Consider the following 12,007-nt stretch of genomic DNA (forward strand, 5'->3'; position numbering starts at 1 on the left):
TTCCAGTAAGTGGATTAAGTATGGAAAAGAACGTTGGTGGTTTCCTAAACAGATTCGACAGATGATGAGGAAACAGATTTTGTTGTACTGTCAGATAAGAACGCTCAAATGTCGGTAGGCAAACGTTAATAGAAGTTCATGCGTGCGTACGACGCTCCGTGCGCAAAGCGTATAAGTTCCACTGTCATCTTAGCGAAAGATCTTGCTGAGAACCTGGTCAATTCTGGTCGTACGAAAAATCGCTAAAAATTGCCTTCTATACAGTCACCTGTTGACCAGTCTAGTGCGGCAACTGACTCCTGCATGGAGGACTTGTTAGCAATAGTTATCCTTGGCATACGAAAGCAACTCAAAGAGTTGAAAAAAATAATGCCCCATACCCCGATGGAACCACACTTCGGTTTTACAGGAAGTACTCTTTGGCATTGGCCCCTTACATAGCTAGTTTTTATCGCGAATCTTTCGACCAGTGCAAAGTCCCAAGCGACTGAAAATAAGCGCTGATGCCTCCTGTATCCAAAAGGGCAAAACAACGGACCTGCTAAATTACAGACTAATGTCCTTAACATTGTTTTGCTGGAGAGTTCTTGAACACATTCTGAGAACGAATATAATAAATATCCTCGTCAGAAAAGCTAATGCCCACAAATCAGCAAGGGTTTAGGAAGCGTCACTCGTGAGGACATGCTTGCTTGTTTATCGCAGGATTTCCTATAAACGATGGGTAGAAGGGTAACAGGCAGATTCCATATTCCTAGATTTCCGAGACCCACTGCAGATTGCTCATGAAGGTCCGAGCACGCGGAATACGTTCCCAGACATGTCAGTGGCTCGAGGACTTCTTAAGCAATAGGTGTATGTTCAACAGCGACAAGGGTGCCATCAGGAGCGCAACACAGAATTACGATGAGATCCCTCTTTTTCTGTATACACACAAATGATCTGGCGGCAAGGATAAACAACAATTTACGGCTGTTTGCTGATGACGCTGCGCTGTACGAGAAGGTGTCGTGCTTGAGAGACTGTAGGGTGACGTAGACAAAGTTTCTAGGTGGTGTTGTGAATAGCAGCTTGTTCCAAATTTAGAGAAACGAAGGGAAATTTAGGAGAAACAATCCTTTAATGATCTAATACAATAATGAGCTGCTTGACACAGTCACATGGATTAAATATCGATGCGTAACTTTGCGAAGCGATATTAAATGGAGTGAGCACGTCTGGTTGATAATCAGGAATAATCTTTTTCTGAGGGTGGAGGAGAATTTTGGTGTAGAGTAACTCATCTACAGAGGAGACGACAGGAACTCTAGTTTCAACTAGCGGTATCTTTTTCTGAAACTAATCCAGCATGGGGAGAGTGTAGAAGCTGTTAAAAGGCTGGCATGCACAGGCGTTTCGTTGCACACCGTTGCTTTATGCTGTTACATAAGTGAATAACGATTATTAAGGTGGCCTAAGAGATCTATTACGGAAGTAATGATACACAAGACAAAAGTAAATTGAGTATTGAAATCGCGAATTAAGGCTATGATCCTTCGTGCTGTTGATGTACGTTTAGCAATCGTTTGAATTACACTGTTGCTTTATTAACAGAAAATTGCTTTGCTGTGAATGGGGTCCTACACATAATATACACAATGGTACAATCAGCATCTCAAAGGGGTAGTTGTAGCAGAGCAGTTGCAAGCGAATAAACAGTTCACTACATAGCGGTCGCTGTAAGTTACACTACGTTCACACTTCAGATTCTCAGCTCGCAAGCTCAGAAACCGAAGACTAACTTCCGAATAATGCTATAGGCATATTGCTACCTCGAAATCGTCCGCCGCTCGTGGTCTCGCGGTAGCGTTCTCGCTTCCCGAGCTATACCATAATGCCGTTACTCTGTTATTTTCAAAGTTAGAATTTTGTCTCGAAAAAGCCCAGTTCTGAAAAAAAATCTCCGAAGGAGATGATCGAGGTTCCTCCGTTTTGGAATGTATCTAATTTCCCAAGTTTTACGGTTACCTGACAACGGCAGATAGTATTAGTAATTCTCTGTCTTAAGCAGCACTGCATAATACGATGGCAGCGAGAACGAGGGTGGTTTCCATGCAAGTGATGGTGACGGATGGACCATACGGAGCTGTAGTGAATCTCAGGAGTGGGGAGAAATACGCAAGCCTAGAGTGTGACTTTTGTTTGGCAGTGGATGCGGAGGGAAACCAAAAGTATTCTGGTGCGAAACTCAGAACTTCTTTATTGCTAATTTTTATGTTTACAAAAGAACGCTTCGTTATAGCATTCCTCAAATTATTTCAAGGAAATTGGGTATCTGCATGTCCATTTATAATCAAAGGCAGCCTGCTTACATCTTCTGACGAACCCAGTGCACTAAGAGAACTTCTTCGAGGGTCAACATCCCGGGGTCCCGGGTTCGATTCCCGGCGGGGTCAGGGATTTTCACCTGCCTCGAGATGACTGGGTGTTTGTGTTGTCCTCATCATTTCATCACCATCCAGGAAAGTGGCGAAATTGGACTGAGCAAAGGTTGGGAAATTGTACGGGCGCTGATAACCACGCAGTTGAGCGCCTCACAAACCAAACATCATCATCACCTCTACCTCGAAATCCAAACGCTTGCGGGCCGCAGACTGTTCCAGCCAACCTTACCCGCACGTCTCCCTCTAGCAAAACGACCGCGACTATCTGCCTTGCATCTCTGTCCAGCGTTCTGTCACGTGACACACTTGTGTAGTCAAATTAATATCCATATACCTGACCATCATTCGTTTACAAACAACCTTCAAGATATTCAAATACGTCTACGAAGCACATTACACATTATTTCTATCGCATACTATTATATTTGCATGTCACAATTATTTTTATTTTAACATATTGTACGAACCGGAACAGCAATCGCTCGTCAAAACAACTACTTTGCTCTTTCTTGCTCGTTTCGCATTACATTAATGAAATTCCTCTTCAGTTGTAAATACATATATTTATTATTAAATAAACAAGAAAGTTAATATCAGTATAAATTACCCACGCATAGGCTAATAGCTTTCTATTTGTGGATAACTCCGTTTTAGGTACACCGTTTCACCTTTTTTGTTACACGGCGTATAGGACGATGGGGCAACACATTATTGAGTACTGCTCGAGTGTTCGGGATCCCCAAAAAGTCAGAGTAAAGGAAGACATCGAAGCTATTCAGAGCCGCGCTGCTAGATTTGTTACCGATAGGTTCGATCACTGTAGATCGGCTCTACTGAGGCCAACGTACACTTCGCGCACGGACCACGAGATAAGATGTGAGATATGATGACTCGTACAGTGACTTCTCTCGGTCTGTGTGAGGGTGGAACAAGAAAGGAAGTGACTAGGAGTGGTAAACAGTACTGAAAAAGGTTTTTATGATATCATCATTCAGAGAAGGTGCTGATTAGCCCACATTTGAGTCTTGGGAATCGACTCCCAATGGGGAGGTGAACATAAGGAAAAGATTGAATAACTAACGCAAGGACACCGTTCTATGAAACGGGGAGAGGAATGTCAGAGGTTTAAACATGATAGGGAAGTAAGAAAATCTGAAAAGGGGAATGTCAAGTCGGAATATAGAAGAAGTGGGAGTAAATGAAGTGAAATAGAAAAGACAAGACTTTCTGATCAGATGAGTATAGGATAATATCAACAGATGCAGAAATGGTGTAACGGGAGTAGGATTCGTTATGAATAGATAGGTAGGGCAAAGAGTGAGTTACTGAGAATAGAGTCTGAGAGTCTATATGATATAAACAGAGCTATCAGATGGTGCAATGAAATAATGAATTACCACATATTACCGAAATTAGTTTCATCAGTTTCTTAACGATTTTGTCTCTGGTTGTATCTAATAGTTCCCATCTAATTCGACATTTTTCATAGTACATGTAAAATAATTTCATCCTACTTAAAGCATTTCGATTTGCTACATCGAAAGATAAGATTTTATGGTAAGAAGTGCCTCAGTAAAGTGTCAGATTTTTCCATCTATTTTTTTCAGATTACGTTTGTTAGTACTTCATTTTCCTGAAGAAGTTGTAGTAAGAAAATGTTTTTTTTAGATGATAAATTGTAAGATTAGGTTTTTTTAATTTCTTGTAATAAGTTGGTAAGATATTTCCTTCAGGTAAAGATAATTCATATCATACACAAAGCTATTGGCATCTGGTTTTGTTTGGGAATTTTTAAATCAGAATTCGGTTCACAGAGCACATCACGAGACATCAAGTAAACGTCAGTTTGGTATGGAAGGTAGTGTGTGTGTATGTGCGGAGTAGGGATGGTAAAAATGGAAAGAATGACGAATTCTTGATCACAGTAAGGAGGTTCGGATGGATCTACGCTTTAGCAGTCACACAGAGACGAAGTGTCTTGCACAGGCTGGACTAGCTTCAAGAGCTGCTTTGTTCTTCAAACTGAAGACCACGACATCATCATTTCAAATTATCGCACATCGGCAGAAGTATTAGTAAGAGATGTGATACCAACTGGTATGCTCTCCAGAAGACCCCATAAAATAAAGTAGGAACTGTGTCACCGCACAAGGCTTCCCCAGATGTCGTATCCCCTTGGTGTCAGCACGACCCAGGACACAACACGGCCCTGTGAGTTACGTTGTCCTGTCGTTGCAGGTGACGTCCGACGGCAACGAGACCATCTCTCGGCTGCAGCTGACGCCGGCGCCGGCTGACCACGACAAGATGCTCACCTGCCGCGCCGAGAACCCGCAGCTGCCCGCCGCCGTCGAGGAGGATTCCTGGCGCCTCAACATCTTCTGTGAGTCACCTCGCATTGTCTCCTCAACCAAATCTCGTTTCACATGTGTTTCAAAGAGGCATTTTGTGCGAAACACACACCTGAGCGTCATTGTGCCATTGTAGAGTGGGAATCAATTACGGCCTAAGTGGCAAAAAATATTTATTTTTCGTTAGACGCGAAAAAACAAGCTAAGTGCCGTTGCCAACATCCTGAAAAGTGACCTAAACGCAATAATCGTTTTTAGTAGTGCGTATAAGGCTGGAAAGATAGCATGAAGGGGATGTGCCGGCCTATTGGTGAAGCTAAAGCGGGATAATTGCCGCAAAGCTTTTGTAATTCTTTGCGGAGTGTGACAGAGAGATATTGCCCAGACTGAAAAACTTAAGAGGCTGGATGAAAGTCAAGTAGCTAGCAACCTTCCAAATTTATGGAGAACACTACACGTAACAAGTTATTTGTGGTCACTATCTCCTGCATGAGCACTTTTTGGTTTTAAACAAGCAGCCGATATACATATTAACACAACGAAAATAAATATTTCCAAACGTAATTGCATTCAAGTGAAAAAAATGCACCTAGTGTCGTCAAAATGAGAACAGTGTTTAACGAACTTGAAAACTGGAGATTTTCAAGCAAGGGACCACCACTGACATAATAAAGAACTTTGTTTTACAGCCACACCAATGCAAAAATAAATTGTCACTTGAAAAGAAAAGGGATTTGGAACAGATGACGCCGTACTTGAAAGTAGCTGAAAGAACATTTTTCGAACACTTAATCACTTAAAATTGCTTTGTGCTCTACAAAATTAAAAGGAGGATTAAAAATAATTTTATCGCAGGAAAGCGTATGAGTAAAACATGTCTGTAAAATAATTATTGTTAACGACAGTGATTAATGTTTGAAATTTCTTTCACTGGTGCTTATGTCGTTTTTGCCGATACCTGTACGACATGTAGCTTGTTCTGAGTTTTCCAGAATAAATTATTTATTTCACTGGTAAAAGGAAGGTAGCGTAAAAAATTAAACAAAAAAAAATTGAGGCTTTTTCCTTAAAACATTTTCTTAACAAAACCTGCGTAACTCGGAATCAGTCTTTTGGTACTGAGCCCGTTATTGATATCCACTCTACAATTACGTCTACATATGAATACACTGCTCTGCAAAACTTCAGGACAAAATATATAAAGTATCGTAACACATTAATAACACTGATAATTGATATCCTCTCACGCTGAATTTTAATCCAACTGTTGAACGTTTCTTTTATTTTAGTCATTGCTTGTTCGATGTATAGGGTGAACATGAGTGACAAAAGACTGCGTCCTTTTCTTACCTCCGCCTTCATCCTCGCACGTCGTACTTTATCTTTAAGTCACACTGGTCCCTCTCGACTATTGTGCATATGGTTTATTACTCGTCTTCCCCTACAGCTTCTTCTATTTTCCTCACTATGCAAAATCCCCTCGCTATACGAAACCAATTTAAAAGTTTGTCGCTTTAGCCAAGATTCAGTAGAAAGTGGCGTACAGTATAGCTGGCCATACGTTTACATCCTGAACTGAGCTAGTTGAGCTAATCCTTTCATGGATTATCTTGATAGGCCAGCGGGTAGGATTTCCTTTTACCGCTTTTCTAACAGTCACTTGTAGATGTTGACCCTCGAAGAAGTTCTCTTAGTGCACTGGGTTCGTCAGAAGATGTAAGCAGGCTGCCTTTGATTATAAATGGACTTGCAGATACCCAATTTCCTTGAAATAATTTGAGGAATGCTATAACGAAGCGTTCTTTTGTAAACATAAAAATTAGCCATAAAGAAGTTCTGAGTTTCGCACCAGAATACTTCTGGTTTCCCTCCGCATCCACTGCCAAACAAAAGTCTCTCTCTAGGCTTGCGTATTTCTCCCCACTCCTGAGATTCACTACAGCTCCGTATGGTCCATCCGTCACCATCACTTCCATGGAAACCACCTTCCTTCTCGCTGTCATCGTATTATGCAGTGCTGCTTAAGACAGAGAATTACTAATACTATCTGCCGTGGTCAGGAAACCGTAAAATTTGGGAAATAAGATACATTCCAAAACGGAGGAACCTCAATCATCTCCTTCGGAGATTTTTTTTCAGAACTGGGCTGTTTCGAGACAAAATTCTAACTTTGAAAATAACAGAGTAACGGCATTATGGTATAGCCTGTACAAATGGTCGTGAAGTCTTCCTATGCCGTAAACTTAGTTTTTCTATAAACTTCAATAAAAGTTATCGAATCTCTTCATGATATCCCTTAAACAATTTTTATCATTAAGTGATCTCGCTGTAGATATACCAATAAACATACATATAATACAAATTTATGCAAACATCAAAAGTAAACTATTTTTCCGTTTCTTAATATGCATGCATTTTTCGGCAGGTTGTTTAACATCCATAGACGTCCACAAGGGCTTCTTTCTTTAACATTTTAGCTTTACGTTAACACAAATGCAAAGGTACATGCCTTTATCAGGGAATCATTAACACTCCATGTACTTAATTACATTGTACACGAGATATGTATTTATGCTCCTTGTACTCTATAACAGCACCTGGGCGTCCGCCACAACACTCTTATCAAGTGCTTACGATCTGACAGTGGTTATTTTGTAGCATACGCGGATGGGACAATATCCTTAGTTCTAACATGTCTCTCTCGTTTATCAAATCTGCCAGTCCTGGTTCCAACGACGTCTTTTTTCTTAGTGACTGCGGCTCTGTCATATTGTTATCATGGCTCCACATTTCCGGTAATTCCAAGCATCATCAATTTTACTACAGTCACATATAGCAAGGAAATGTATTTCAGACACCACATACTACAGAGTTCTTACGCACTCCATACTGACTGTATAATTTTATTAATTGATTTATGTGTCTACCTTTATGGCATACAAATGTTTAGCAACTTACCAAATAATTAATTAATGAATAACGTCTCTTTAGACATTAAACCATATTTTGTATTTTATCCGTCGTCAGCTACTGTAGTCGTATACAATGAAGTAATAAACAACCAGCTGCATAAAAGATATTTAATTTCTTTAACAGTTTCGGGTATTTAGTGAACTTCTTCAGAAGGTTATAGGATATGCATAACCTTCTCAAGAAGAGCACTAAGATCCCGAAACCCTTAAAGGAATTAAATGCCTTCTATACCACTGGTTGGTTTTTATTTCATTACATTAAATCATATTCTTCACATAAGCTAAGTATCATTTTAAAACAAAAATGACACATTTAAACTTATCTTGGCAATTTTATTTTTAAATGGAAACCCGTATTTTAATCTACGTTTCTGTATAATTCCCACCAAATCTGCGGCACTTACCCTATCGCACGACTACCGTTTGAATACCATCCTCGCATCAGTCTTCTGTGTGACTGGGGAACGATTGCATACAGAACTATTCTTGAAATTTGTGGAAACTCATCACATAACGTTTTAATCGGAAAAGCTTCTGTTTTCTCTCACTGTTTCGTCAACTTTCTGCATCAAATTATCAGTAATGACTGAAGGTTGCCCACTCTGTTCCTCATCATTCACATTTGCACAGCCATCTTTAATCGATCTCACAGATATCCGGATCATCCCATCGGTCATAATGGTTTCTCCATACACTTAACTAACACCGAGCGGGGTGGCGCAGTGGTTAGACACTGGACTCGCATTCGGGAGGACGACGGTTCAATCCCGCGTCCGGCCATCCTGATTTAGGTTTTCCGTGATTTCCCTAAATCACTTCTGGCAAATGCCGGGATGGTTCCTCTGAAAGGGCACGGCCGACTTCCTTCCCAATCCTTCCCTAATCCGATGAGACCGATGACCACGCTGTCTGGTCTTCTTCCCCAAACCAACCAACCATACACTTAACTGCTGTGACGATGGATTTCAGCCGCTTCAAGTTTTTAGCACTTAGGAAACGAATTGCAGAGCGTATTTCATAGTCAGTGGGATTCCCAATTGGAGAGGGTGTTTCAGATACTGACACAAAACGTAAACACGCACAATAATGCTGGGAATGATGTAGAAAAGTAGATTAAAGTACTGCTGAGAAAAGTCTACTTTTTTAGTTCAGAATGGTACTTACTTAAAAAAAACACGCTTTGTATTTCATAAAAAAGCAGGAAACGTTATAAAACTTACGTAGAATATGTTTATAAACAACATTTGACAGTACTAATGTTTCCAGTTTCTGTTTACAAACAGCTTGTACAATGGCGCGTCCCTGGTTATATGATCTTAGCACTCCTCTGCTTGTTTGTCTTTACATCTGGACGCCATTCTCCGAGAGGCAGTTAGAATCCGTCGTGTTTCCACTCAGTTTAAATGTCACATCAGTTGATATCTTCCGCCTAATTTCTTACCTACAATGCCATTCACCTTCGGTGACCTCGTATATATTGAAAAACATCTGATAAAACAAACTGTGCACCATTTCTTAACATCAATTGTCTCTTCTGCATGTCTATCCTTTCTACAAGACATATTCAAATCCATTTAATACTTGCTTCCTTAATCATCCTCCACTTATTCTTAAAGGAAGTGCTTCTTTCTGTACGTGTTATTCCTGCTGGATATAATTACCAAACTACCGCTGTTTCTTTCTTTCTTTTTTTTTTAACATGATCCACATTGTATATGCCTTTTACTGACTGGCATTCAGGATGTCACACTTTTACTGAAGTTTAATTAGATACTATGCTCATAATATAATTCTTTTCCAAATTCTCCTTATATATCTTTACTTTGTTCTTAAAACTGAACGATTTTCCTTCATTTTTCAACGAATGTTTACTGCTCGAAAACACTTTCTGGCATTCTAAAATCAGTTCTTTAACCCTCCTTTTACTTCTACTTTGTCAGTAATATTGCATGGGTTTTCATCACATTTCATTATGTTTGCATTGTTTGAAATCACTTCCTATTACTTAAAAAAAAGTTATTTAACCCAGTTTTCATAGTTTCGTTATTCATTTTAATTTTATGTAATTGAACTCTTATTGCAAAGTTTCTAGTTGTGTTTAGTTATTGCTCAGAGCAGTCTTTTCTTTCTGCGTGGTTATTTCACCCTTACAGCATTCGCATTGAAAACATTATCTCATCGTCGTCACGTAGCATGAATTTACCGCTTTTCTGAAGTGATCATTTGTTTTTCCAAATTTTGTATTATTTTCCTTACCGTTCACCTTAACGCTCATTCTGCCCTTCTCAAAATTCCAGGCGTCAGCGTGGGGGGATCACAGACTCCTCCCTACTACAGCACTTATATGTTGATCTGGTACCATCGCTACTGATCAGTGACCATAATGTTTCAGTATCATCAACTTCAACCCTCATACTAAACTGTTAATTCTCTTTAGTCTCATTCTTTGTTCCTTTTCTTTTTTTACCCATACTTTTTCTGCCAAGATCATTACATCTTGTATTACAGTGAATATTTCAACACCTATCAAGTTCCTTTGTGTCAAAATCGTCATATTGTCTCTTATCATGCAAATGTAAACCCTCACAATGTTTCTTCTGCCACGGTTATTACTTTGTTTGCAGCCATGCAAATGTGAACCCATTTATTCCCCACCCATATCTTTCCTCGGGAAACCGTCGCGGTGTCTTTCATTCTCATTTGTAGGATCATTGCTTATTTTGTCATGATTTTGGTTTTATCTTTCCATCATTTGCAACTTACGCCCTTCCAACCTTCATTTTAGTTGCTTCCTTTTGGCAGAGCAGTCACCTGACACAAAGCCTTCAAACATTCACATGCTTATTCTATGATGCCTGATACGGTGAACTTTTCTCTTAGTAGAAAAACCGCGGAAAGCACCTGTTTTACATAGGAGGAACCTCACAAGTTCAAAATGGTTCAAATGGTTCTGAGCACTATGGGACATAACTTCTGAGGTCAGCAATCCCCTACAACTTAGAACTACTTAAACCTAACCAACCTAAGGACATCACACACAAGTATTTCGAACATCTTGCCCCATATTGTCGAATGCTTTTTACAGTTCGACAAATCCTACGAACGTGTCTTGACTTCTGTGCATTCTTACTTCCACTATCAGTCGTAGCGTCGGACTGGTTATGTTCGTCACAACTGTCCATCAGTATTAAGAAAGTATTTTCGAGCCTTCTACGGCGTATAGATTCCTGACAAAGTATAACAGAAGATAACAGAGCTATGTTAAGCATATTAGATTAGATTTGGAGATATCAATACCCTTCTTTACTTCGTAAAATACAAGTAAAATCGCTCTCTTGATAGTTTGACAAATAGGATGAATGTGGGAGAGATCCATAATGTGACAGTAGGCAGTAGTTGAAGAAAAAGTATCTGGCATTGTTGCTCATAAACCAGAAATCCACAATTACAAAACATTTCAAAAAATAGTCAGTGTCCAAGTGATAGACTCGACACTGCTGAACACCTTCACTTTCAGCTATCAGTAACAGCACATTTCGTAATGATTTTAGAAAAGATGTACAGCAAATCACATTTAAACACGTAAGATTGTCACGTTCTCAGTATGTACAATAAACAACATAACTAAATAGTACTATCTCTGGGTAATCGTTATACTATCTCTGATCAAGGACGGAAGCAAACACTGAATGCCTTGAGGTGATACTAATTGAAGAGCCAAAGCATTTTTGTTACTGAGACTACTATGACCACGGAAGTTACTCGTTTGTCGGATGCAACTATCACAAAACTTTACAGACCAAATGCGAAACAGAACTAAAAAATTAATTAAATAGAAGTAAATTTTTAATATCACAAATATTTATATTAAATTTTTTACAGTCATCAGTCTTCTGATTGGTTTGATGTGGCGTGCCACTTATTCCATTTGTGCCAATCTCTTCATCTCAAAGTAGCACTTGCAACCTACGTGCTCAATTACTTGTTGACGGTATTCCAATATATGTTTTGCTCCATAGTTTTTACTCTATACAGATGTCCTACCATCTTGTCCCTCTTGTCAGTGTTTTCCATATATTTCTTTCATCGCCGATTTTTTGGAAAAGCTCCTCATCCCTTACCCCGACTGTCCATCTAGTTTTCGACATGCTTCTGTAACACCATATCTCAAATGATTTGACTCTCCTCTTTTCCAGTTCTTCTAACGTTAACGTTTCACAACCATACACTGAGCGAGGTGGCGCAGTGGTTAGCACACTGG

The 12,007-nt window shown here is 39.6% G+C and overlaps 1 protein-coding gene across 1 annotated transcript in view; it reads left to right on the forward strand.

Moving 5' to 3' along the window:
• Positions 1–12,007, forward strand: part of LOC126188758 (nephrin-like) — a 645,061-nt gene that overhangs the window by 448,747 nt on the left and 184,307 nt on the right. The window contains exon 8 of the mRNA XM_049930368.1: positions 4,662–4,806. Coding sequence (XP_049786325.1) covers positions 4,662–4,806 — 145 coding nt within the window. The remainder of the gene's footprint in view (positions 1–4,661; positions 4,807–12,007) is intronic.

Source organism: Schistocerca cancellata, chromosome 5, assembly GCF_023864275.1.
Source record: "Schistocerca cancellata isolate TAMUIC-IGC-003103 chromosome 5, iqSchCanc2.1, whole genome shotgun sequence".
In the NCBI taxonomy this organism is placed as follows: domain Eukaryota; kingdom Metazoa; phylum Arthropoda; class Insecta; order Orthoptera; family Acrididae; genus Schistocerca; species Schistocerca cancellata.